This window comes from Amblyomma mixtum, chromosome 9 (assembly GCF_055824585.1).
Source record: "Amblyomma mixtum isolate Tamu chromosome 9, ASM5582458v1, whole genome shotgun sequence".
Lineage (NCBI taxonomy): Eukaryota > Metazoa > Arthropoda > Arachnida > Ixodida > Ixodidae > Amblyomma > Amblyomma mixtum.
In genome coordinates this window covers 78,485,965-78,513,958 of record NC_143020.1, presented here as the reverse complement: position 1 = coordinate 78,513,958, position 27,994 = coordinate 78,485,965, and the positions used below count along the sequence as shown (strand labels likewise).

General features: G+C 46.5%; 1 protein-coding gene across 3 annotated transcripts in view; it reads right to left on the bottom strand.

Moving 5' to 3' along the window:
- LOC149329819 (uncharacterized) overlaps positions 1-27,994 on the bottom strand; it is a 79,544-nt gene that overhangs the window by 9,823 nt on the left and 41,727 nt on the right. For all 3 annotated transcript variants that reach the window (XM_089560507.1, XM_089560508.1, XM_089560509.1), the window contains 2 exons: positions 3,061-3,693; positions 769-1,032 (listed from right to left, as the gene is read on the bottom strand). In XM_089560507.1, the coding sequence (XP_089416633.1) occupies positions 769-1,032; positions 3,061-3,693 (897 nt within the window). The remainder of the gene's footprint in view (positions 1-768; positions 1,033-3,060; positions 3,694-27,994) is intronic.

Here is a 27,994-nt window from a genome sequence, read left to right as displayed (position 1 = left end):
GTTCTCAGTTCTCGGTAGACCCCACAAAAGCTCAGGTTGGGAAGGGTCGAATGAGGGTGCGAAAGGAAATACAGAGAGAAAGGTGCGATAGTGATGGAGTCTTGAATACTTTAACGTAAGAAGTTGGACTAGTTGGTACGTATTCATGGTTAACGAGTGAAAACAAGACGAAGGGAAACAGAAAAGGACGACAACACGACACAAGCGCTCACTCACAATCTTGAATAACGTCGGCCACCTGGCGATTTTTAATTAACGTGGACCAACGGAGCGGAGGACACGACCTCCTTGTCGCATTTCGCCTCGATCGAAACCCTGTCTCCATGGCCGGAGTCGAATTCAGGCCTTCCAGTGCTGTAAACTAGAGCTTTAACCACTGGTCCAACGCGGCGGGTGAAGTAGTGGCTGCAGCTGTCTCCGTAGACGTTTACCCGCAATTAACAAAATTAGGAGGCGCAGTTGGGGTGTTCAGGCTGATGATGTTCATAATAAAGGCTGCGTCAAGAGATATATTTAGGTTTGGCAGACGTTTTATGGGCGGCTCTCTAACCTGTGTGCCAAGGAGAACCCTCTTCAAGCAATAAAAATATGGGTATGTTCTGTAGAAAATTTGCAGCGGCAATTACATGAAAGTGGCTTTCGGTCAAGCATTAAGTTGTGGGACGGGAATGAAGATTTCGTGCCATTAGTACTAACAGTTCTTTCTTTCTACTGAGGAGAATTCAAGGTTATTTTTTAACGCTTCATTATAGTAATCGTATATCTTACCGGACTGCTCAGAGACGAAGAGCGAGCTTTTCTTTCGCTCTCATTTTTTGTCTTGACACTGTCTCCACAAGGCATGGTGCTTGTATCCTTAAGTGGATCTGAATCGCCCGTCACTTGGCCCATCTTCGAGCCGCTCTTCTTCGCAGCAGCATTTTTATCAGAGGAAGTCAAAGCGGTGTTATTGAACTTTTCTGCGACCAAATGATGAATATTGGCACGTTTGAACGCCTTATTTTCTGCTCCTGGATTCTGGTGCTTCATGCTCTGAAAAAGCATGCAAAGAAAAAAGAATTACTGCACCATTTGAACCCGATAGCGATTTTATCCTCAGAATAATACAAAACGAAATAAACCAGACCATCAAAAGTTTAAGTGATTGGAGGAGAATTCACTATAGGCATAATGATTTGTTTTCCCATATCAGACATCACGATGTTGCTAGAGCCATTGGCACTGTTAAATTGTGATTGTGGCCTTCATATGGAGCTATAAATGCGTGAACTAAAAGGACGTGTTCAGAAAAAGAAAAAATGCCGGTCTCTTTTTTACCTCTACGGCAATTATTACACTTCATTTTGATATTTCTGCAGGCGGCCATGTCGGGCAACCGCAGTGACTCATACATGCTGCCCGCCAACTCCTCAAAATCAAAGTGAGGGCAAGCAAAAATATCTTCTACCGATCGGGTACAGCATTCCAATAAAAAAAAACTCTCAGCTAAAATAGATTTCAACTGCTAGAAAAGTCACGAAAAAATAACATGGATGTGCCGCCATAACCGGCCCATATCGCCTGCAAAATGCTTTCTTCGACGACGTTCATTACGCTCGCATCTGACAGGCTACAACATATCATGAGGTTGGAATCGAAAGGCTGGAAGATTTTTAAATGATATTTTCTTACCAATGAATGCATATTTTGCTACCTGACGCATGTTAGCATAGAGAGAAAGATCCGGAGAATGCAATGTTTGCAGAGAATAATATTCTGGACACGTACTCAGTGTCTCTTTAAGTAATCAAATAATACTTTTGTGAAGAATGCAAAAGCTGAATTATGCCGCCTCCTCCGGGTTACTGGAATACAATGCAATGCTTTGGGAACTCCAAGGTTTACATAAACTTTTTGTGACGTTTCAACATTTGTTTGTGTTTTTTGTAAGGATAGCAATACATTTGAAAACAAGCACTATCGCATGCGATTCAAATGATTGTTACAGAACACTAATTTCAGTTTATTCTCCCATATACTTTTAGTTTTGATTTTGAGCAACCGAACAGTGTCTCTGGCATTCCAATTAAGGACGACGTTATATGAAACAAACTTTATTATATTGCAACAGTGTCGTTTTATTCGGCTCTTACGCTAGCCTGTTCTACGAACTGCAATGACGGAGGCTGAACAAAAGGATGGTTCACTAAATATTGTTTATGGTTCATCGAATATCCTCAATCTAAAACATGCATCCCCACCTTCAGGCTGCTGAATCAGAAATGGAAAGCGCACAAGAGAAGAGCTTGAGGCTTACAGTACCACTGGGCTGATGTGTATTCTTCTATGTTTCCTAATGTCTTGCGCTAACTGTATTGAAAAAAAAAAAACTCGAAACAATTATGTTTCCGCTTTTGGCCCTTTTATAAAGGCAATTTATTTGAACAGTATAAAAGGCAGACAATTCGCAAATATACTTCTATCGACCTGATTTCCCCCCAACTTTTTTTTATCACCATGTATTGCCATAACTTGTACTTAAACTTTGGACTCCGTTGCAAGAGGCGTCAACAATTATTGCGTTTTGATAACTTATAGCAGCCAAAATTAATCTATTCAACTTTATAAGCTACGCAATCTCTTTGATTTAAAATTTTCAAGAAAAAATTCCGTCATAAAAGTACACTCAGTTAAAATAGCCGCTACTGTGCCGAATGGCCAAGTCTCCTGCAGAGAAACATACATTGCCACAGTTTGCGACCTTCGAGTTATTAGATTCACTTAATGTACGCAGGAAAACTTTTTAATATAACTGCACTGTTGAGACAAGCCTTATGCGTTCGTTATAACTGATATCGGTGCTAAGGTAAACATTTTACGAGAAACATTATGTTTAAATCTAAGATATACCTTTTACGAGAACCCATCATGTTGAAAGCATCGAATGAAACAGAAACACAGGCATTCCAACATGGCGAGCTTCTCCCTAAATGTATCTTGTGATGCCACCAAAGTTTATAACAATAGGACCGCCATTTAATTTGTGCCGGTGGCTAGCCAGTTCAAGCACCAAACTCTTACCTCCTCAGTACCACCAGATGTGTCCGGCCATTGTTTGCCGCATGCCCCGGGATCTTCAGGGCTAATTCCTGCTGTCTTTTGATTAAGTGAGCTGCTTGATGGCTGAACGACTCGTGGTTCCAAATTGATGGCTTCTACTGCAACTTCATTTATTTGGGTTGGGCCTCGTTCGTTGAGGAAAACAGGGTATTTTTTCAGGTAAGACTTGACTTTTCTGTGTAGCCGCTCCTTGAGGACCGAAGGCGCATAGTCCAAGACGTCTTCCCATTTCACCCCCTCTCTTCTCGCTGAAAGGTGTTTCGAAAGGCAAACCCTGGCTAGTAGAGCTATCATTAGGCAGTCGAAGGCGTTCGTTTTAAAAGGATCTTTCATGATGTCCTGTACGCAGCTATCTAGCTCCAAGTCAACGAGCCCTGTATGTAAGCGGACGTATTTCTCATCCTCAGGTGTCTTGTTCGCTCGGAACCACTCTTCCATCAAAATGAACGCAGTGAACCAATCTCCGTTGTTCATGTATTCAAGCCAGGCGTCATCATTCGGCGATGTCTGGCTGCCTCGGCTGGGAACTTGAACGAAAGTTGAGGAGTCCTTGACAAAGGAGGATTTCATGTCAGTGCACGCTGAAGTTTTGCTCTAGAAAAAAAAAGCCGGCAAAACACAGTTTTGAATGCTGTGCATATGTTCTCGAAATCTTCGTTGAAATGCTGAAAACCCTTGTCTTGAAGAAAATAATAAAAAACCCTTCTCAACTGCAACTGCCCTTCAACACCGTTCCAGAATTACTTTCTTGAAAACTGCGTTGCTTAGGAAGGGAATTTTCGAATTTGCACAAAAAAAGAGGTTTCCACTATCAGATTCATGGGGCGCGCGAAGTAGGGCTTTAAAGATCTCTTTTATTACAAAACGGCAACTAATTTCACAGATATTTTAATGTATCTAGAAGTATGCCCACTTGGAAATTCAGTTTCTTATAATTAGAGGAGTAAACATATGACTCCTGCCTAAAATCTTTCGTTCCGTCTCACTCTGTTAACCATGCTGAATAAAGCCTGAAAATTCGCCCAGAAACCAAGCAGCTGTATGCACCTTGTTCTTGTTTTGTACACTGCAGAGTTTCAGAAGAACTAAGCTTAATGGCCCAAACCCCCCGCTGCACTGTTTCCGGTGTGAACTAGCGATAGCTTTCGAATAGCGGTCGACAGCATCTGAATTGCGTTAGCTGTCTGGCGCGCCTGTAGGGATAAGTTTAATACATAGTTTATTTCTATCAAAACTATATTTACACTTTTATTTGTGTCCAGATATGAACGCCGTAATAATAATATTGAAAAAGATATTCTCACCAAACAAATAATTGCAACATGCATCTTTAAGTGAGCACCGCCAATCTGATTGTATACACTGCGCTTTGTGACGTCGTATCTTTATGGCGAGCAAACAACGCGTACTCTCAGATTATCAGTTGTTGAAAGCCAGACGTCATCCTAAAATTCGGAGCTTTTTAAGTTTTGAATGGTTTAATGCAGGCATGATGACAAAAGTAACAATCTTGGTGCAACGTTAATTTGGTGCGAACTCAAGGCACAGTAAAGCGTTAACAACGAATTGGTGGCAAAAAACACTTCGACCAAAGACCTGGATATTGCCATATCCTGTTTACTGTAAAGTTAGCCCTATTTTAAACCTGTCCTTCAGAAAACAAACCCAAAAAACAAGATACGCTCGCGGAAATTCAAAAGACAGGGCAGCAGACGAGATGCATAAAGCAGTCGCGTTGCCAAGTTCTTCGTGGAAGTGCTCTGCAGCGGGGTGAAGTGTGTAATTAAATTGTTTACTTTTCACAAAAAAAAAATAAAAATGTGAAATTTTGAAATGAATACTACCTAGTCGGATTTATCCGTTTAATGTCCCTAAGCTGCTCAGGCTATATGGGGCGCCGTACAGATGGACTAAGGTCCATTTCGGCCACCTGCGGTTCTTGTAACATGCACTGGCATCGCATAGTACACTGGCCTACAGCGTTTCACTGCCACTGAAATGTGAGCGCTGCGGTCAGCTTCGCACCAGCGTCTTTCGGGTCAGCTGCCGAGTACCATAACACTAAGCCATCCCGGCGGCAGACGACCTATATATCCATGACTTTTTAGGGACGTACCAGGGCAATAATTTTGATTTCATTATTTTTAAAGGCGATCTCCTGAATCCTAATTGATTTCACGTGCTGTAGATAAATTGTACCTTGTTTGGTTTGGTTTATTAGGGTTTAACGTCTCGAAGCGACTAAGGCTATGAGGAACGCCGTAGTGAAATGATCGAGAAATTTCGACCACCTGGGGTTCTTTAACGTGCACTGCCTTGGCACAGTACACAGGCTTCCATAATTTCGCCTCCATCGAAATTCGACCGCCGCGGCCGAGATCGAGCCCGTGTCTTTCGGGTCAGCAGCCGAACGCCGTAACCACTGAGCCACCGCGGCTGGGCAATTGTAGCTTGTGTTAGCCTGGTGACGACCAGTTGTTTCTCTTACACATCATCGATCGAACCTGGGATGCAAAAAGAATGGTAGAGTTGTTGACTCCACCTCTTCTTCACGCTTGCTCTTGATGTACAGACATCCAGGTATGGTCATTAAGTGCAGCGAAATGGCGTTTCAGTATTAGTTTATAAATTTATGGACAAAGAATCATTCATCACGCCAGCGTTGTCGCCTTCGTGGGTAACGGGATGGAAGTGCATTCTAGCTTCTTTACCCTTTTTTTTCTCTGCATGCAGGCAGCTATGTGTATTGTAGTTGCCTCTGGTACAACAAAAACTCGTGAGACATGTGTACAAAGCCCATGGAAAGTTAAGAAACACATGCACTTCAAGTGAGCATTGTGTCAATGTGTGTTGCTGTTATAGAACAGTTGCGGGGGAATAGTATTGACTTGCTGATTTCTGTTCCTTTTGCGCTCCCCTTGTCTGCTTGAACAAACTGCCGCGGCCTGTACTCATTGCTATAAAAGTGTATTTTTTCCATTTCCACTGACTCGAATACCAGCATTGAAAAAGTGCGAACAGTGGAGTGTTCCATATTCCCAGGTCGCAGCCTTCATTTCGAATGCACTGGCTGTCAATTTTCAATTCTACGCGCGCAGATAAGTTCATTCTAATATGACTCTGGGTATGCGTGGCAGCGGCCATGTCATCTCTGAAGCTTCCTTCACGAAGCCCTATAAGCGTCCCGGGCTGAAGCTGTGCCTTAAGTTGCAAACGAAAAAGTTTCAACCACAAGCTGCACACATTCCAGTTTACATCACGGCTATAAAGCGCAAGTCACAGTGCAGTCGCCGCCGGCATAGGTCACGTTATGAGCGGCTTCAGAATAGGAGTGAACACATGGCAGCCGCGATCTGCACAGTGCCGATGTGGGCAAACAACTTGCGCAGCCAGACACAATGGCTCAGCCGATGAAAGAGCACGGGGCGGAGCTTATTGTAGCCAGATTCCACCCACCCGCACTCTCCAAGCATGCGTGATGTGTAGGATGTTTATGTCTTCATAATGCCAGAAATGTTACCGTTTGAAAAGCCAGTTATGCTCTTACTCGGTTTATAGCGAACGTGGGTGCATTCGTTGAGCATGAAACAGTTAGTGGAAATGAGCATGGGGTATTCTTCTTCTAGGGGCAACTACGTGAGTAATTTTCTTTTCTTCAGATTTAAACAGCGCTAAATTTTTAGACGAATACATGGATAGACATGACAGGACATGAGTAACATTGTGCACTGCCATTGACACCTTCGCCACAAGAATACTTTGCATCTACATTTTCATAGAAACATTTTCCCATGAAACTGTTTTCTTTCAACGCTCGAATTGTGCAGAGATCCTAGACACCCAGACTTGAAGTAACAAAAATAGTAGCACGCGCGATCTGAAATGATTACTGCGCTGTAGCGTAAGCTAACGAAGTTGGGTTGTTAGTGCACCCTAGAGAAGAAATAGGGAGCACAAATTTCCTCCTAAAGACCCAGTTCAAAACGGCTGCGAATCCCGCATAATTCCCTTTGTTCACACAAGCACAAATCCGGCGCATCCTAGACGGCACGCAAAATTACTTTCTTATAGAAACAGTGAACACAGGCGGTGCGAGCATTAGCATGCCGCCACAACTCTTGTGCCTTCTGTTGCTGAAAATAGAACATCTAAAACGCCAGCAAATTGAAATAACCTGGCTCTCTGAAGATGCATGCGTTCCCGTGCTATCGGGAATGACTGGGCGCAACGAACTCAACGCGTTGTGGAGGTAAGATAACCACCCAGCTCACATTTTACAGGCAGAAAATGGCTGCCTGCCTTCTTAACCATAGAAGTGCGAGATATAGACCAGAGGTTCCGTGCAGGAAAGGCGCCTGGCGGCCTTGCTAAACCGGAAGTTTGGGCTCTACCTTAAGAATTGCTCAGTTGTTGTTGGAGTTTTATTCCTTACGCACGCAATTTTCACCTTTCCTGGTCGCCTGTGTAGAAGTCATGGCCTATACACGGTGCGCCTGGAACTCCACTATCGGCAACAGTACGGACAAACAAATCCGCAGGGCAAGCAGGTGCCGGCCAGTCGTACATACAGCCGCATCTGTTTTCCCACAGATGTGCTTCCTGAGTCTGCTTTTCATTTTCCTATCTCTGATTGACCATTTCCACCTTTCCTTTGCCGCGACAAAAATATCAAGATGCTGCACTGCTTTGACAGTATTTCAGAGTGTTTATTTTCGGTAATGCTTTCAGTGATACACACAGTTTGGTAGATAGAAGGCAGCGTGCTCTACTGCTGACGGTTTACAAATATACTGCGTGGCCTAGATGCTATTGAATACAAAAAAGCCCGCAAATTTCAAGCACATAAGGCTCGACTTGTAAAGCAGATTACACGGCATAAATCTGCCGTCAACATTTTTTAAAGCAGGAGGAGAAGGAAGAAGAGGAAAGGCAGTGCGGTAAACCGGAAGAATACTCGGTTTGCTACCCTACATTGGGAGAAAGGGGCGAGGGGACAAATAAAGAGATAAAAGAGAGTAGAACAGTTCCTAAAAACATTCATATATTGCGTGGTTCTGCAGTAGGCGTAGTCTGGATGATGATTATATTGATTGAGCAATATTTTCAAATGCATCTTGAGTTGCACTTTAAAACAAGGGAAATGGTTGCGCAAAGCTAACGTGAAAATCATCGAAGAAACGAGCATACAACAAGCGCTATATTATGGTCTATGCTGCTCCGATATTGTTTCCGTTTCCTAAGCGCTGTCATTTTTCATGATGAATGACCGACTGGCCCAGACAAAGATAACAGATGCAGTATAACCTTCGAGCCTGTTTCATTTTCCCACAATAATATTATCAAGTACAAACGTTTCCGTGACCATGACCATTACGCACTGACGAAGTTGGATTTCGAAAGATGTCTCTACTACTACCGATGGGTCAGATGTCCGCAGTATCTGACTTCCGTATGCGACTACTAACTTGGCCATCTATTTTCCGTGTTAGCGAAGTGCACATTCTAGTGAATTCTTTTATATACGACATACTAAACCCCTTTCTTGCAAAATCTTTGAAAAATATCTTGGTGTGAAACATGCAGCGTGGAGAGGAAGCGTAGGTTGTGGGTCAAAAAGTGATGGCGATCGTCAGTATTATATTTCACATTCTAGGAGCATACTGACTCCTAGCGCTGTTCTCGCCTATATGGCATACATGTGCACGTAACTGCACGCCTGCGTAGCTTTCTACAAGGGATGAGTACAACAACTGAAGGGACACTGCAAATAGCTTAATTCCAGCACCGACTGTTCAGGTTAGTATTTCTTCTTTGACATCAACCTTGCATCGAACATAATTTGATACCCTAGAAAAAGGAGCAAAAGTCGCTTCTGACAGTAGAGGAGAGATGGAAGCGCCATGTTATGTCCATTTGAAGGTAGTAATGTTGAGCGTATCCATGAATAATAACCAGCACCCATAAAAAATTAAAATCAACGAACAAAGCAAGCATGCAATGAAAATGTCCAGAGACGCCGTAGATACTGTCTTCAGGATTTCTTGGGGTGAAGTGAGCAATTTCTGCGGCAGAGTTTTATTCCTGGAGAGTCCAGTGGTAGGCTGAGAAAACAAAGAAAAGAACACAGCATTGAGGAGTGCCGTCTTCTTTCTGGCGCACTGCCTAGCATGAAAATCATACGGATTAGGAAAATAATTTTTTTTCGTGTTTCGGGTTTTTAATGAAATAAGTAGTGTCCTTTAAAATATTTGGCTTTTGCCTGAAGCATTTCTTCATAGATATCGTGTGGAAAGAGGATATTAATAAATGGGTCGTAAACTTTTCATGCTTGCTGAAAACACTGAACACATTTTGCACCGAGTAAAGGTAGGTGTTCTACGCATTTATAGGCCCACAATATTCAGTCGATGCACGCAATTCCTTCCGTGTGCTTGCACACAAGTAGGGTCATGTGCCGAGCTAATAGTACCGCAATTTCTTTTCTGAGATAAGAAAACAGTTGTGGACCTGCTGAGGGATGGCTTCTGTACGCATAAGCCATTAGATTAATTGAAAATTACGCATTTATTTTATCAACTACCTGAGTAATTTCGTTCCACAAATTCAACCACGTTTGCAGTTGCAACTTTGTGGTACATTCCCATTCGCGATTATAATCACATGCCCAATAACCGAATCGATGACGAAAATATGCTTGTATTTACACTCTAGTTCCAGGTTCTGAAGGTTGTGAATTACAAAGACGTGGGTAAGTTCCACAGTGAGAACTGACATAACATGAAACACTTTCAAGAAAATTTCTTTTCCTCGCCAAACCCCTAATGTAGTCTAGCGCACTGTCGTCAGCGTTGATGGTTTTAGAAAAGAGGTCCGTTTGCAACGTGAGATCTTTAGCTATCGAAGCTCGTGCAAGCGTCCAGAATGTGCACACAACAGTAAACAATCGCTAGGCTAAATAATGTCCCCCGAGTGCTATTTAAACGTACGGTTGGCTATAGCCTTCCTGATTGAACCTTCTCATTGATAGGCGACACCCCGCAGCACTGATATCAAGAGCTGGAATGAGCTTCTGCTGCCAGCGAACTTAGGTACTTCGTTCAGCTTCGTGCCTGCGGGATAGGGGTGCATTCAGGTCGTACTGCTGAATAGGCTGCGTTTGCAGCTAGGTTTCAGTGAAATGAGCAGTGTGATGTTGGTCGAGGCCTGCAAAACATAGGAATGCACCGTTTAGGGAGCCGTGACTTTCATTCAGATACAGGAAGCATTGCTGATTTCCCTGCTGAAAATTCGTACTAGCTGCATTTAGACAGCATGAAATGTGTGCTGTGGGAGTCTAAGTGTTTTCCACCTACTCGCCCAAACCACCTCATATTGTTGGATAGGCCACGAGACGGGTAGAGTATAGGCTGTACACTGGGACGATCGGTATCAGTTACGTCGATGCAGAGCTTGCTGAAATAACGTGTTGCCTGGCTTGTTCAAAGGTCGAACTCTTACGGCTGCTGAACATGATGACAAAGCACGTCTTCTTTCGTGACACAGGTGCCACGCCTCCTGCGACACGTTTATTAGTATGCTATAGTTCTTTATTTTTGAACACCATGCCCTCGTAAGAAATTACGTCCAGAAAAAGTGGACACCAGCGCTGTTTTCTTCCTTGAGCTCACTTTTAACGCCGAGCGAGACTCAACCTTCGGAGCTGTTTTTTTATACTTCCAGACATTTTGTGACTAACTGTGAGCTCTACGAATATGCCTTCGGAGAGGGGGGGGGGGGGGGGGGGCGGGTGGGGGGGGGGGGGGGCGGGTGGGGGGGGGGGGGGTTTACAAAGGTTACAAGTTGTACTGCAACCACGCGGCAGATTGAGTGAGCGCTTTAAAATGGCCGTGGCGATCGCTGTGTTTTTCCGTTCTCAATCTCTACCTCGAGTTTTCCTATTAGAAAAGTGCATAAAAGCTCTGCCCTTCTACATGTACTGTACACGGTTTTAAAAAGAGTGGCTAGATGCATTCGCAACATTGTTTTTAGAGCGCAGCTCTTTGGCGTCCGTTCCTGGGTTTCGCGTCGTCGTCGGCGTGGGCCTCGTAACCAGCTCCGCCCCCCTTTCATCCCCCCAGCGCTATCGGCGTCAGCGGCATCAGTCAGTCGCTGCTATCTCTTCTCTCCTCCCTTTATCGTGTTGTCCGCTTGCTGCGCGCGCTTCTGCCCCCATCGTTTGCCGCCTGGTGTACACGCCGCCCCCCTACCCCCTCTTCCTGCGAGTCTCCGGTTGTCAAAGCGCCGGCTCGAACTTAATTCCTTTCTTCGCTCCTCCTCCAATGCAACCCCTGTGCGGTGGCAATCAGAGAGCCAGATCGGTGGCGGCGGATCTGTATATGTGCACCGCCCGAGCCGAAATTGCGAATACGTGTGAAAAATAAAAAAAGAATTCTGTGATAGCGCATACATGTGTTGCTCGATCTCTTTGCCTCAATCTATCGAAAAGGTGAAACAGCTTATTTGCTGCGCTCAAATTTCGCATTAGGAAGTAACGTAATCGTCGGTAATTTTTTCACAGAGTTTCTCGACCGGAGGAGTTACTTGCTCTCCACCATGCATACAGCCAATTCAGGCAGTGCTACTCTAAGCGCCATTAGTAAATGAATGTTCCGTTTCGTTTTCGTTTTGCAGCTGACGCGTTCTTCGCAATGGTAAGTGAAATGAAGCATACTATCAACAAGACTCATAGCAGTTTGCGAAACAAGCGGAAAAGTTTTTTTCTTGCTTCACTTTAACAAGAAAACTTTGAAGTTTAACAAGAAATCTTTGAAATAGACGGAACTTTCTCTAGTAGTCGCCTTTAAAAATAAATGGATGGACAAGAAATGCTGGAAATGATATTGACACTCATACCTGCCCAGTGAGAGCCGTGGTGTGAAATAAGAACATCGAGAAGTCCACGGGGACGACCAAAATTTCAAAATGATGATATAATGATGGAACGAAATGACAGTATTACACTTGGAATAATTAAAGGCAGCTACCTGAATTTCCTTGGCCTTCTCTTGGATGCGTTGTTCCGCAATGAGAAACTGAATTTTATGTGCATGTAAAACTACGCAATCACGTATCCGGAAAGGAAAGAAGCTATTGGCCACACATTGTATAGCAATAATTTGTTAGACAAATGACGATCGTGCTAACAAAGCGTAAGCCTATGCATAGTTCTTATAGTTGATCGCACTGATTTCTAAAGTTTTGTGTTGTGTTGTGTTGTGTTGTGTTGTGTTGGGTTTAATGGCGCATAAGCAGCTAAGGCTATCATGCGCCAAGCTCGAGGTATAGGATATTTCTTTTATGCAGATTTGTGCTGTTATGTGAAAAAATGGTGTACAGGGTATAAAGTTTCTTGTACCGAGTAATAAGAGAGAGAAGAAATTTTAGATCTACAAGTAAAAGCTTTTAAGGAGGCCGGGTAACCTCATCAGCGGTCCTTGGCTGGGCAAGGAAATTGAGGTTCCCAGCCAATCAAATAAAGACCTCAGACTTCTTCTCGAGGATGAGAACAAGGCTGAAGTGAAACAATAAAAAGCGAAACAATCGATTAAAATTTACAGTTTCTCAAGAAGACCTGCTTCTTTTAAAAAGCTAAAAACACAAGACGGGTTAAAAATGCAGTTTCACCTAAGAGCAACGCAGGGTGTAAAGGAATGCATTCTTTATAAAACTTAATAAAGTGTTTTTTGCTTAGTTTTCCGAGGTATGAACATGAGAGTAAAATATGATTTATTGTGAGCTCGCCTCCACAACTTTCACAGAGTGGTTTGTCTTGTTTCGTTAGTAAGAAATTATGTGTAATGTGTGTGTGACCAATGCGGAGACGACATAAAATTATTTCCATAAAGCGTTCCTGGTGCCTGCAGGTCTTCCATTCACCCAAGACGGGCTTTACCAAGTGCAGCTTGTTGTTAACCTCGTTGTCCCATGAAGCTTGCCATTTCCCTCTAAGTTTATTTCTAAAGTATGGAATCGCATGCTTTTGGCAGAAAAGATAAACGTAGGTAGTGAACAAAAGCAACTTCTCAGGAAGATGCCATGAGGACGAAACCCTTGCTTTGATGTGAGGAATTGGGGTAGGGTGTTTTCCAGTGATGTGTCCTTCACGAGAGCCAACCCAGATATTTGGACGATTTTGGTGCCCGTTCAGCGGTATGGAGCGCGACGCGCTGAGTGGAAAATTAATATTTTGTGGGCAATTCAAATCAGTTAATCTCTGCTTTAAATACTGTGAACTCATATCCGACCTCTGTACGATATTTGAAATGTATACTGGGAAAAGAAAGCTTGGAAAGTACTGGTCTGTCAAACGGCGAAAGAACTTCAAAGTTGCTGGATTTGTAAATAATGCAGCCATTGGTAAAGAAATATTTGCCCGAACAAAGAAACTAAATTGCTTTTTTTTCTGAAAAATTTATAGTGCCAATGCTGTGGTACCAATAAGTCGGCGTGTAGCGTAAACGAATCTGATCCACCGCAAATGAGCGAATCGTGTAGGATGTAAGCTTGCCACATGATTCAAAGCATGAATGAGGCGAACGAGTCCTCAAAATTATTTAAAAGCCTGAGTATACATTCAGATTGATAGTTTCAACAAAATTGGGATCTGCATGTGGAAGACATTCCAGAAAAATGGCGAATAACAAAATCTGCAGGATTTTCAACCAGCCGTATTTATTGGGAGCTTTCGTGGCATCGTAATCCGTGCCTCTACAGAGTTAGGAACGACTCCAAATTCAACACAGCAACGAAGCAAAATAAAAGCATGACAAAAAAGAGTATAAAGGGAGAAGGCAGCAGGGAACATGGGAATAGCATAATAGGAATCAAAGCGCACAAATTGCAGTTTTTGTGGTTGCAACTAGCACATGCGTGATATATGAAAAGGTACAGGCAAAATCTGTGTTTATTGACAAACATAATTTAAGCAGACCCTTTAGTATAATCACGTCGGTAGAAGGCTGCCGAAACGCTCCAGCAAAAATCATGTCAATGAAAGACGGGCAAGACACATTGGATGCTTGCAATGTGGAGGGAATAATACAAGTTGAAGAAACTCGATCCACTGTTTATAAGAAAAATACAATCTGGAAACCGCGCTCCCCAGAGTACGTACCCTGCACTTTAGTTGCAGCACCCGTTAAGCTAGCTACTACAGAAACAGGCTCTTTGTTTAATTTGGTGACCACGGCTGAATTGTACCTGACGCGGCTATTTTTTTTTTTTAGAAGTTGGCAGAGATAGCTGACCTCGAAGATTCTTGAGCTGCCAGTGAAGGTCATTCCACCTATGAGCGGTATTACCTTGATGCAAAGGGACGTTGTGGTGATATCCTCGAAACCAGGAAGTGGATGCAAGTTCACAGAAGATAAAGGTGCTTCTTACACTTTGTCAAGCAACGTACTTCTGCTCCTCTATTAAAATATAGAGAATATCAGAAGAAACAGGAAATCTGGAAGAAATGCCAAAAATAGCAGTGGTTCAGTACTCAAACTGGCACTTCGGTGCTGAACCCCTGAAGCACGCCACCGGCTTCTCCGAAGACATTGGCAGGCTAAGAATGGCAGTCAAACTCTTGGTCTCCCAAATCTACCAAAGCTGCACAGTAGTTGAAAAAAAAACCTTCAGTAGGCACTAGGGGCTACTCATTAACATAGGTTGCGGGGAAAAACTGCAAACATTTGTTCTGCAGGAGACTCAGCATTCATTTGGCCATTCGTTGTTTCCTTTGTGCGCATGCGCAGTGACTGCCGACAGATTATCATGAGAGACGCCGTAGTGAAGGGCTCCGGAAATTTCGACCACCTGGGGTTCTTTAACGTGCACTGACATCGCACAGTACACGGGCCTCTAGAATTTCGCCTCCAAAAAAATTCTAGCCGCCGCGGCCTGGATCGAACCCGCGTCTTTTGGGTCAGCAGCCGAGCACCATAACCGCTGAGCCACCGCGGCGGCTCACGAACTACTAATGGCATGAAAGCACGTCAAGGCTTTAATGCCCGCCGTCCTTACAGAGGTGTTTAATTTCTTTGACTGGCAACATATTACACCATGCTGGCTTGTGGAAGTACTGATGAGTCAAATATATCCTGTCAGCTGGGCCCTTATTATGGCTGGATTCAGAGTTCTGAAATCACAGGTGATGGGATTGGAAGTGCTGGCCTGCCCAGCAGCATTCCTGGTGGGCTACACCTTGGATCCAATCACGAAAACTCGCTGATTGCTCCTTGTTCTTTAGTTTGCTGAAGTCTTGCAGTCCTCAGTTCCGCCTGTTGTACGGAGAATGGTCTGATGTCTTGCAGATATGCCGGTGGTGAACGCTGGTGTAGGTATAGCACCCCGTTTGTAGGCTGTAGAAGCAGCGAGACTTTCGAACACTGCAAAGACCTCATCGGTGGCATCCACTTGCGAATAGACGCCACTGAAGGCCCGCGATCAGCTTAGAGAACAATGTTCAGACCGTTTCAACTCGCGCTGCGAACAAAAGAAAGGCATATTGCGGTCGCGTACCAACACTGCTGTTATAATCATCATCAGCGTGACTACGTTCAACGCAGGATTAAAGCCTGTACAGTATCTCTCCAATTTGAAATCTCCCGTGCCAGGTGCAGCTGTCTTATCTCGGCCAACTTCCTTACATATTCCGCTCTCTGTACTTTTCGCCTGCTTTCACAAATTTGACCTCTTTTGGAATCCACTCCGTTCTGCTACTGCTTTGTACCACCAAGATTATTGCAGATCAATTAATGCTCAGCCTCTGTGGAACATTTAAGCTGAGAAGGAAGGAAACGGCGTGCTGCTCATCTTCTCTATTATATGTATCTCGAAGGAGCTAAAAAATGATTTCCTTGCGGCGCTAAGCTATCGTAAACGGGGTATGTTTATAACACTAACAGCGGAAATTGGCGTCGTCTTCTACGCCGGATGCTCTCTCTTGACGCTTAACATAGGGCACAGCGTGTTTTGTGGAGAGCCCAAAGTGTTCTGCAGGACCAAGACATATTAGACAAGCTTTTTGTAAGAACTGTTCAGGGTGGCGGATACTTAGAAGCGGGCTCGTAATTTCCACTCGTTTTTAATGCGAAATCACTCATACGATCACCAGAACCGAGCCAAAACCTAGCTTGCCCATCTTGCTTGTACACTGCTCGTTGAAGTAGAAACTTCGACACCAAGCGGCAACAATTTGTCCCAGGCCATCCCTGAAATCCCCCCCCCCCCCCCCTAAATTTCGCCCAAAGTAGATATCCAAAAATAATTGGGCGTGCCGGACATGGTGGCGACCTCCAAATTTGACACGGGTAGTTTCCAAAATTTGGCCTGGACCACCTCCCCCCCACAACCACGACTACGGCCGATTTGGACCAAAATGGATTTACGGTGCTCGACACGATGGCAAGCTCCAAATTTGGTTAGGGTGATTTATAAAATTTGGCTCGGGGGACCCTATAAATTTGACCTTGAACGATTTGGACGAAAATCGATGTCGAACCATAACTAAGTGTGCCTGGCACAATAGCAACTTCCAACTCTGGCCCGGGCCTTTGCCATAATTTTGCTCGAGTCATGCCCGAAATGTGATTTCGGCTGATTTGGACCAAAACTCGTGTCCAACAATAAGATTGTGCCCAATATGAATGCAACCTCCAAATTGACTACGCTCATTTGCAAAAATTTTGTGCAGGCCAGCCCAGAAAAAGTTCACAGCTTTGAGATTTGCAACATCTCGTTGCTGTGGTGTCGCTTGTGGCGTCACCATTCACGCAACCACGCTTTCCTACGACGCGCATCGGTTTAAACGGAGTTAAACACCAGCTATTATTTTTCCTTTCCACTTCGAACCTTTAGAACACATACGCTGGCTACTACTTTTTACTTATGCATACTTAACCTGGGAACAATTGCGCTCGTCGAAATGCACTGGCCATGGCGAATCAAATTTCCGTTAATGCCGCAGAATCGTGCCTATATTTCTTGAACACATAATTAGATTTTAAAGTCGTATTCAGTACGAATATAAACTCAGTTTGTGATTTAACGCTGGTACTTTGCTCGCCAAAGCTTCTCTCCTACGAATAATTTAAAGTTAAGCAGGCCGTGGAGAAAGGCCACCAGTTGCCATTTTGTATTTTTCTAACAATAATTTAGAACTTTATTTTAATATTGCTTCTCCTGAGAATACCCAAGGAACATCTCGATTATGATGATTCTCTTAACACTGGCGAGATTTATTGCAATGACTCTTGGGGCTGAAGTTCAAGCCTCAGTGGCAGGATTGCTACTAACGTTTGGCACTGAAGAAATTTTGCTTATAGTTGTCCTTCATCTAAAACGCTCTATGCTTGCACAACATTTCTTAGGAACCATGTCAGTAGTGCCTAAAGGCAATGCCTGCTTAGATCGCGAACAATTCAGCGCGAAGAAAAAAATTCATATTCCGCTAAAAGAGGATATTCGCCGTAGATTCTTGTTGCAACGTTTACTAAAGGTCTGAAGAACAATGATGGTACGGTGAAAGAGGTTCATTTATTATAAGTCAAAACTCAAGCTTGTCCACATCCGATGAAAAATGTGCCATTTAATGAAAATGTATCATATTGTCACGTACTGGTGACTGCAGTCCGCCGAACAGGAGCACAGCGAGAATGTCTTCGAAACGAAACTCTTTATTCGGGCTGACTTGCGCCCGCAAAGAACTGAATCACTCGGCGACGGCGTAGCAACAAGCGTGCTCGGCGGTCGTCGGACAGAATGACCGCCGCTGTCGGCCGTGCTCTTTTTAAAGCTGATAGCGAATCTTCGAGATAAAGCTTTAGAAGTTACTAGAACATTCTGGCGCAAACTAGAGTCGGCTCCGTCCGGATGCGATCCATCGAGATAATTCCAGGCGCGTCTTGCGTCACAAACGAAGCGATAAAGAGGCGTGCCGGCAGCCTTGAAGCATGAACAAATAAACACAACAAACAAATGCTACAAAGACTCGCGGCATTACTCCCCTCTCAAAGAAGCATCCTCTCGATGCTTTAGAAAATAATGCGGCTATCAACAATCAAAAACGGATTGTGCAAAAATAAACACCGAATGTGGAAACACGGCGTCATTTAGCGTGCATGATAGGGCTTTAGGCGTACGACATGGACTAGTTCGGGTCGTACGCGGCGTCGCTGGGATGCAGTCATTTGGTCAGGGACGACTTCATAGTCCAATTCACCTAGCCGACGAGGAACCTTGTACGGGTCGAAATAGCGTCGCAAAAGCTTTTCGCTCAATCCTCGGCGGCGAATGGGCGTCCAAACCCAGACTCGGTCTCCTGGCTTGTATTCCGCATCGCGTCTTCGTAGGTTGTAGCGTGTGGCGTCGGTCCGCTGCTGGTCTTTGGTCCTTAATCGGGCAAGCCTTCGGGCTTCTGCGCGTTGTAGGTAGGCGGCGACGTCGACGTTATCTTCCTCGTTAACGTTCGGCAGCATGGCGTCCAGCGTGGTCGTGGCCTCTCTGCCATGGACGAGCCTAAAAGGCGTCATTTGGGTGGTCTCCTGCACTGCAGTGTTGTAGGCGAAGACAACGTAAGGCAAGATGACGTCCCAGGTCTTGTGTTCGGCATCGACATACATGGCGAGCATATCGGTGATGGTTTTGTTGAGGCGCTCGGTCAGTCTGTTGGTCTGCGGGTGGTGTGCAGTTGTTCTCCGGTGGCTGGTTTGGCTGTAATGGAGGATGGCTTGCGTCAGTTCCGCCGTGAATGCTGTTCGTCTGTCAGTGATGAGCACATCGCGGGCGCCGTGTCGCAGAAGAATGTTCTCCACGAAAAATTTGGCGACTTCTGCTGCTGTTCCGTTCGTAGGGCTTTTGCCTCGGCGTAGCGGGTCAGGTAGTCGGTCGCTATAATGATCCACTTATTTCCAGATGTTGATGTCGGGAACGGCCCAAGCAAGTCCATGCCGATCTGCTGAAAGGGCCTTGAGGGCGGTTCAATGGGGTTCAGAAATCCTGCTGGTCGGGTTGGAGGGGTCTTTCGTCGCTGACAATCTCGGCAGGTTTTCACATAATGTGCGACATCGGCAGACAGTCGGGGCCAGTAATACTTTTCTTGAATGCGGCGGAGGGTGCGTGAAAACCCGAGATGTCCAGCTGTCGACTCGTCCTGTGAGGCCTAAAGAACTTCTCCGCGCAGACTTACAGGTACAACAAGGAGGTAGGTTGTCTTGAGCAAAATGGTGATTTGAGCTAGTTGGCACATCTTTAAAATTTCACCAGCGCTGCGACTAGGAACAAGAAACAGAGAAGGAAGACAAGGACAAGCGCTTGTCCTTGTCTTCCTTCTCTGTTTCTTGTTCCTAGTCGCAGCGCTGGTGAAATTTTAAAGTAGGTTGTCTTGTTCGCTGCAAAGTTCTTTTTCACGAGGACATTGTTCTGTAAAGAGAACGAAGCCAATCCTCGCTTGAACGAGGCGGGGGGTGAAGAAACCTTGCCTTCCAAGTATTCGATGAGGCATTTTATGTCGGGGTCCGCGCGTTGCTGTTGTACAAAAGAGCTGGAGCTAATGGGTCCCAGGAAAGCGTCCTCATCGTCGTCCGGCGGCGGTGCATCTACAGGGACTCGTGACAGGCAGTCGGCGTCAGAGTGCTTACGTCCGGACTTGTAAACGACGGTTACATCAAACTTCTGGAGCCGCAGGCTCCATCGAGCAAGGCGGCCGGAGGGGTCCTTCAAACTGGTGAGCCAGCACAGTGCGTGGTGATCGCTGACCACCTTGAACGGTCGTCCGTACAGGTGGGGGCGGAATTTCGACGTAGCCCAGATGATGGCAAGGCACTCCTTCTCAGTTGTCGAATAATTAGCTTCGGCTTTGGACAGGGAACGGCTAGCGTACGCGATTACCTTCTCCACTCCGTCAATTTTCTGAGCGAACACAGCGCCTAGGCCCACACTACTTGCGTTGGTATGAATGTCAGTCTCGGCGTTTTCATCAAGGTGCGCAAGGATCGGTGGGGTCTGTAAACGGCGCTGACGTTCCTTGAAGGCTTCTATTTGCGGCGCTTCCCATTTAAATGGTACATCTGCCTTTGTCAGGTGGATCAGTGGCTCGGCGATGCGCGAAAAGTTTTTGAAGAAACATCGGTAATACGCGCACAGTCCGAGGAATCTGCGCACAGCTTTCTTATCGGCCGGTGGCGGAAACATTGCGATAGCAGCTGTTTTCTGCGGGTCTGGTCGTACTCCCTCCTTGCTAACAATGTGGCCTAGAAACAGCAGGTCTTCAGAGGCAAAGTGGCACTTCTCTGATTTCAAAGTTAGCCCGGACGATTTGATTGCGTCTACTACTGTTCGAAGTCTTCTCAGGTGCTCTTGAAAGTTCGAGGCGGAGACAACGACGTCATCTAAATACACCAGAAAAACCTGCCACTTCAGGCCTGCCAGCACTGTATCCATTACTGGTTGAAATGTCGCTGGTGCAGAACAGAGACCAAACGGCATCAGCTTGAACACGAAGAGGCCATCTGGAGTGATGAATGCGGTCTTCTCGCGATCTCTTTCATCGACCTCAATTTGCCAGTAGCCGCTCTTGAGGTCCATCGATGAGAAATACCTGGCGTTGCAGAGCCGGTCTAGTGTGTCGTCGATGCGAGGGAGGGGGTACACGTCCTTCTTTGTGATGTTGTTCAAGCGCCGGTAATCAACGCAGAATCGAAGTGCGCCGTCTTTCTTTCTCACTAGAACAACAGGTGCCGCCCAGGGGCTCTTTGAAGGCTGGATAACGTCGTCGCGCAGCATTTCTTCCACTTGGTCTCGGATGGCTTGTCGTTCTCGCGGCGACACTCGGTAGGGGCTCTGGCGGAGAGGTCGGGCGTGCTGGTCGGTTATAATGCGATGTTTGGCAATTGGCGTTCGTCGGACTTTTGGCGACGACGAGAAGCACTGGCTGTAGCTCCGAAGGAGATTGCGGATCTGGTCTTGTCTGGCCCGGGGCAGGGCTGGGTTTATGTCGAAAGTTCGCGAGTTCTCTTGGTCAGGTGAATCTTCTACGGATGGATTGGAGAGGGCGAATGAGTCTCGTACGTCGGATATTTCGTCGAGGAAAGCAATCGTCGTTCCTCTCTTAACGTGCCGGTATTCCTTGCTGAAGTTTGTGAGGAGTACTTCGGCTTGTCCTTTCCGGAAATGTGCGACGCCTTTGGCGATGCCGATTCCTCGGTCGAGAAGCAACTGCATGTTCCCCTCGATAATGGCTTCAGTGTTGTCCGCTTCCGTGGCGCCTACGGTGATGATGACGCTTTAGCGGGGTGGGACACTCACTTGTTCCTCCAGGACACTGAGCGCAACGTGATGTTCCGGAGTTCTCATCGACGGGATGGCCTCGTCCATGGAAAGTGTGATCATCTTGGATCGCAGGTCGATGATCGCCTGATACTCATTAAGGAAATCCATGCCCAAGCTCACTTCGCGGGAACATTGCCGTGGCACTACGAAGGTCGCGGGATAGGTATGTCTCTTGAGAGTCACTCGCGCTGTGCATCCTCCTGATGGCGTAATGAGGTGGCCCGCTGCGGTGCGAATTTGTGGGCCGTCCCAAGCGGACGTTACTTTCCTCAGCTGCGCAGCAAACGGTCCGTTCATCACCGAATAATCGGCTCCTGTGTCGACTAGAGCGGTAACTTTTCGGCCGTCGATAACGACTTCTAAGTCGGATGTCCTTGCTCTGGCGTTGCATGTCGTCTTCGGCGTCAGGTCACGGCTTCGTCGGATATGTGAATTGTAGGTGGGGCGTGTGGTAGAAGCTTTTCCTGATGACGGCGTCGTTTTGAAGGCGGTTCGCGTCGTGGTCGAGGCTGTTGTTGCATCAGTCGTCGGCGTATTAGGTGCGGCGTCCACATACGGCGTGGTCGCTGGAGGATCTTCGTCGTTTCCTCGGCAAGCAACCTGACGTCCACAGGTTGCTTTGTTTAGTTTCCCCCACGCGGACTAGGGGACCTTCCTCGGACAGCCGCGGCGTAGCTGCGACCCGGTGCTGCAAAATGTGCGGTGGACGGAGACGGCGAGCGGGAAAGACGGCTTGACGACACGTACTCCCCTCTGTGCAGGTAGTCGTCGATTTCCCGTGGTCGCTGGCCGTGGAATAGTCGTGGAGCGTCGATGGCGAAACCGCGCAGGCCGATGCGTCTGTACGGGCAGTGGCGAAGTACATGACCGGCTTCGCCGCAATGGAAGCACAGAGGGCGGTTGTTGGAAGTCCTCCAGGCGTCGCAATTCCTGGGGCCTGGGCGTCGGTCGTAGGCTGGGCGGGCGGGGGCAGGGGGACGGCGTTCGGGAACAGCTGGTTCACGTCGAATAGGCGGACTTCAGCTCTCGCGTTGGGGCTGAGAACTACGTAGTGCAGCAGCGTAGGTTAAGGCTGGAGCTTCAGCTGGAGGCGAAGATGACGGAGTGCCAAGCGCATGCTTCACTTCTTCGCGTACAATTTCCTCAAGGGTCGCTACTTGAGGCTGGTTAGAAGATGGTAGCAGGCGACGCAGCTCTTCTCGTACAAGTTCGCGGATAACATCCCGCAGGTTGCCTCCGAATGCTGTTCCATCCGAGAGGGTAGTCGAGGTCACTTGGGGCTGTCGAGGAAAATGACGGGCTCGTGCTTCCAAGGTTCTCTCAATGGCGGCTGCTTCGGTGGTGAATTCCGCAACCGTGGTCGGTGGATTGCAGGTGAGATCGCCAAAAAGTGCCTCTTTAGCACCACGCATCAGAAGCTCCACTTTCTTATCTTCTGTCATGTCAGGGTCGCCTCTTCGAAAAAAGCGTTTCATATCTTCTACGTATGCGGTCACGGACTCGTTCGGGTGTTGGATGCGTGACTGGAGAAGCAGCTGAGCTCTTTCCTTCCTGATGATGCTCGTGAAGGCCCTCAGGAACTCCCGTTTGAATAATTCCCACGTCGCTAGAGAATCTTCGTTGTCCTCGAACCATATTCTCGCTGGTCCTTCCAAGGCGAAGAAGACATGGCTTATTTTAGTCTGGTCGTCCCAACTGTTGAACACGGCGACACGCTCAAATTGTTCCAGCCATTCTTCGGTATCCTCGCCCGGTGAAGCGTGGAACGTCGGCGGCAGTCGGGGCTGGTGTAAAATAACGGGGGCTGGTGTCGTAGCCATGGTTGAAGTCAAAATTGATGGGTCCTTTTTCGCTCGCGTGCGGTCCGGTAGCAGTCCGAATTGTGGTGGACACTTCTGGAGACGACGGCTGCTTTGCCCTTCGCCTTCGGGGGGGACGGCGCCGGCGGCTTTCGCGTGATCTTCTTCGAGACGGCTCGGGCTGCTCAGACGGCTCCCAGGGGGGTGAGGGCGACAGGGACATCTGTTAGCACCTCCACCAGATGTCACGTAGTGGTGACTGCAGTCCGGCGAACAGGAACACAGCGAGAATGTCTTCGAAACGAAACTCTTTATTCAGGCTGACTTGCGCCCGCAAAGAACTGAATCACTCGGCGGCGGCGTAGCAACAAGCGTGCTCGGCGGTCGTCGAACAGAATGCTCCGCCGCTGTCGGCCGTGCTCTTTTAAAAGCGATAGCGAATCTTCGAGATAAAGCTTTAGAAGTTACTACAACATTCTGGCACAAACTAGAGTCGGCTCCGTCCGGATGCGTACCACCGAGATAATTCTAGGCGCGTCTGGCGTCGCAAACGAAGCGATAAAGCGGCGTGCCGGCAGCCTTGAAGCATGAACAAATAAACACAAAAAACAAACGCTACAAAGACTCGCGGCAATATTTACTTGCGTTAAAAAAAGAATCTCATAAATACAAATACATCAAACTGTTCCACTGTAGAATAATTCTGACCTATCACAGCTGAACTTAAATATTTGATTTCATCAAACTTTGCTGTTGCCGATTGTCATTAGAAAAGTGGTACTTGGAGTATGAAGAACGCCAAACAAAGGGAAGACAGGCCCTTTAACGAAGCTAAACACACGTGGCCGATGCCTAGCACGGTATGCAGCAAAAAAAAATGTTTTAAAACGTGCCCAGCACGAAACTCTATCCTCCTCACATCTTTGGCTTCGACCATGGAAATCGCTATTTGCTGCCGCGTACGCGCTCTTTGCATCGTCGATCGGCGACGCGATTGTCGAGGATTCCTCACGGTCTGTCCCAGGTTCTTTGGTTCCCCCGTGCAATTAGAAGAAAAACATCGCCCATCACTATATTTATCTCCCGAATTTGTTGAAAGAAAAACAACTGTAAAAACGTAGCAGCGGTTTAACTATGTTACAGAGCATGGTCGAGTGATAGCTGTTGTGGCTAGTCTACTAGAAACGACTTGCTTAGGACTCCGCTTATATCTCAAGGCTTCTCAACGGTCAAATCAACGGAATGACTAATGTCGAATTAGGTTGGACATGGCTTGGTCCAAATCGAAGAAGGTCAAAATTTGTGGGGTGGGTGGTCCAATATTTTTTTGGAGTGACGTGGGTGAAATTTGGAGATTACCATCTCGATATCAATAGCCAAATCAGACGGGATGTTGATTTTGGTCGAGATCGAAAGTCAAATTTTGGGGTGGGCCATATTTACGAGTGGCGCAGATCAAACTCGGCGACTACCATCGTATCCAGGCCATTCATATTAACCTCGAGTACACGAAGCGCACAAAAGACAGCGCACGGAAGAATACGGGACCTTGTGCTTCGATCAACTCGTGTCTAGTTTTGACCTCCAGCTGAGTTAGAGTTCAAACCATGTAAAAAGAGACTGAAATAATGTCTATGACTGGGTCTCTAACCCGCGGCTTCGCGCTAGTTGAATTCCTTCAAGGGCCGCTGAGCGAGACCACAAGCCTAGAGCCGCAGCCAATACGCCTCGTGTTAAACTGCACTACACTCGCGCTGTGCATTGGAGAGCGTCGTCTTCAACAACTTCCATCTGCTGCGTCCCGTGGCACTGCATGCTCACTGTCGTCTGCTACTTAGCAAAAATCCGTGCTTTCGCTCCGATTCGAATGTAGTAAACATTAACGATAGTTTTAACGATAGGATATGCGCATAACTGGCTCCCTGGGTCCGTGGACACCTGAATCGTACTTGAGATACGTGAGGTGATGAGAGAGAGATGTGGGCTACATGCGTTAGCGCTGAAAACATTGTGCCATACACGCAGCACTGCAGAATATGCCGCAGCGTTCAAATGGTTAGCTAGCTCTCGCGATCAACCATTTACTGACACCTGCCAGGGTGGCAGGGTGGATGCGCTGCCTATCCAGTTCCCGGAACGCACTCAACGTTAGACGCCATGCCGCGTACATTTGCCCGGTACGCCATAGCTTTCGCTCTCTAACCAGTTTCAAGAGTAGTTGAACCGCGCCTAATTTTTTCTTTGTCTGTGCGCTGTCTTTTGTGCGCTTCATGTACTCAAGCTATGAACCAGCCTGGTCCAGAATGTGTTCTGCTGCAAATTATCTTTGACATCGATTTTGGTCGAAATCGATGAAGGTGCAATTTCGGGGAGGGTTGGGCAAAATTTGGGGAGTTAAGGTGTGCAACATATTTGAAACGACCCAGCTCGAAATTGGAGACAACATCATATGATAATCTTCAAAGTAAGCATCGGTATCTGGCTTCAGGCTATTGCTATGAAATCGTTACGTTCGAGGGTGAGTTGAGCATCATGCGGATAACATGAACTGAAACTCGACTTTTGCATTAATTAGATCTACCGCTCTAAAATTTACGCTGACAATGCTTTCTACCATCAGTGCTGCTAATGGAACAAATGTGAGTAACCCATTCGAGGTGCGAAAAGTGACGTGAGTAGGAGGACAGCCGCAATCCAGAGGTCCAGTAGAGCTGGCACTGTGCCATTTCTCAAATTTTCAGGCTAAGGTACTCTTACCACCTATTTTTCAGAATCTTTTTTGTTGCTGTTTCTTAACACGGCGATAAGACCTGCAGCACATTTCAGCAGATCTGTTGAGAATTTGTAAGAGTATTAAGGTACTTGATGGCACATCTGACTCGATTACCGTTACAATGCAGCGCGCAGCCAAGAAACTGTGGAGCATCGGATACACGTCAAGCGCTGTACATGTCGATGTAGGTAGAGTAGCGTACTTCCCAGTAGCCCTTAATGCTCCAAAAAGAAAGTACTTCCGTGTGCCGAAGCAAGAGTTCAGCTGCAAAAAACTGGCTTTTCTTCAGTTGAAATAAACGTACATCATTCATGGGAAACTGCATACAGAATTTAACGAGCACAACACAAGAAATACTTTATTGCCCATGGAACTTCGGGTTCTCTTAGTGATCAGTGAAGCTCAATGTAATGACCTCGAAAATATACACTTCAAAGCTACTCGCCCCCCCCGCGCACACACACTTTTCTGTGTTCTATATGAAGATATGTTCGATGTCATTTCTCCGCCATTTTCGTAATGTATGGTTTGAAGTTAAGCACAGTGTTACTCAGTGTTATTCTGCTGTCGCAGTGAACCTTGCGGTGAAATCGGTCTGCTGGTCATGCAGCTCCGATAACTTCTCGAGCAAAGACCTCATCCCTTTCCCACCAGTTTACACTTCCAATATGAGCAGCCTCCGTACTTGCCGCACACGCCCGCAACTTTGTGCGCCGCGCTGTGAACAGAGGGGCGTTTCCAGAGCCGGTTCCTTTACATAACTCTCCGCCTGATTTCACCAAAGCGGTAATAGTCATGGTGCATTAGGCGACTGCACGTTAAAAAACCCCAGGTGGTCGATGTAATTCTTAAGGCCACCTTTGTGTCCTCTTTTTTTGACTGCTTCCTTTACGCATTCCGTAACAGCATGGCTTAGCCATCCACCAATAGTGAACGTGTTTCCTCTAACTCAATGAACATTAAGGAAAAGAATAGCGGAGACAGAAGTACGAAGGACGCGCGAGCGCAAAAAAAAATAATGGGACATTTTGGCTGTCTAAAGTGCGTAGGGGCGAATGCGTTGTCCGCATCACTTGGACTGCCTCTGTGTCACTGGTGACGCCACCACTGGATGAAGTCACACATAATTAATGACTAGATACAAATTCATGACAAATTATTACTTAATAGGTTATTACTGATTAATGACTAAATACTAATTAAGTGCTTATTAATGATGCTTAAGCTTCGCCTTTAGGAGTGGAACGCTACAGCGTATTCTAGCGCTGCCAGAGAGTCCACGGAACGCCACTACCCGTTCGGCGCGATGCCTTGCCCTTTGAGCGCAACGCTCTTTAAGGAATGGAAATCACGCAGTAACATTCTCACATATGTCGGTGGACACCCGTCATCCGTTTGTAGAGGAAAGGAGGAAGTGTGAGTGAAAGAAGAAAGAGAAAGAGGGGCCGTAATGAAGAAAATGAAGATTGTATTTCAGGAAAGTAAATTACGCGGTAAATGTCTCACATTTCTCGGCGGACAACCGTCAAAAGCGTGAAACCTCTGCTGGAAAGCTGCTGCTGACAGCCGTCTGCCGACAACGATGAAGCATTAAAGGCTTTCGCGTCAATATTTTGTATCGGCGTCTGCATCCCTGATAGAGGGGCGGTCTTCTAGGAATGCCAGCGGAACGGTATTGCACTGCTACGGCTTACGGCTCTTAGTTCTTAATGTTTCAAAGGAAAGGAAATGGTTGAAACCACCGTGGTCTTTGCCTCCCTCGACTGTAAGGTCACAATTCCCCAGTCAGCAATTCACGCAGAAGAGGTTGCCATCGCTTTGGCAGCCTCTGACACCTCCTCCAAATACATAATCACCGACTCACGAGGGGCTTGTCGAAACGTCACGCAAGGGTGGGTTACTCCCCTAGCTTATCGTATTTACCAAAATTGTAGCCGAGACTCGGATCCCGCGCACCGATCTATCGTTT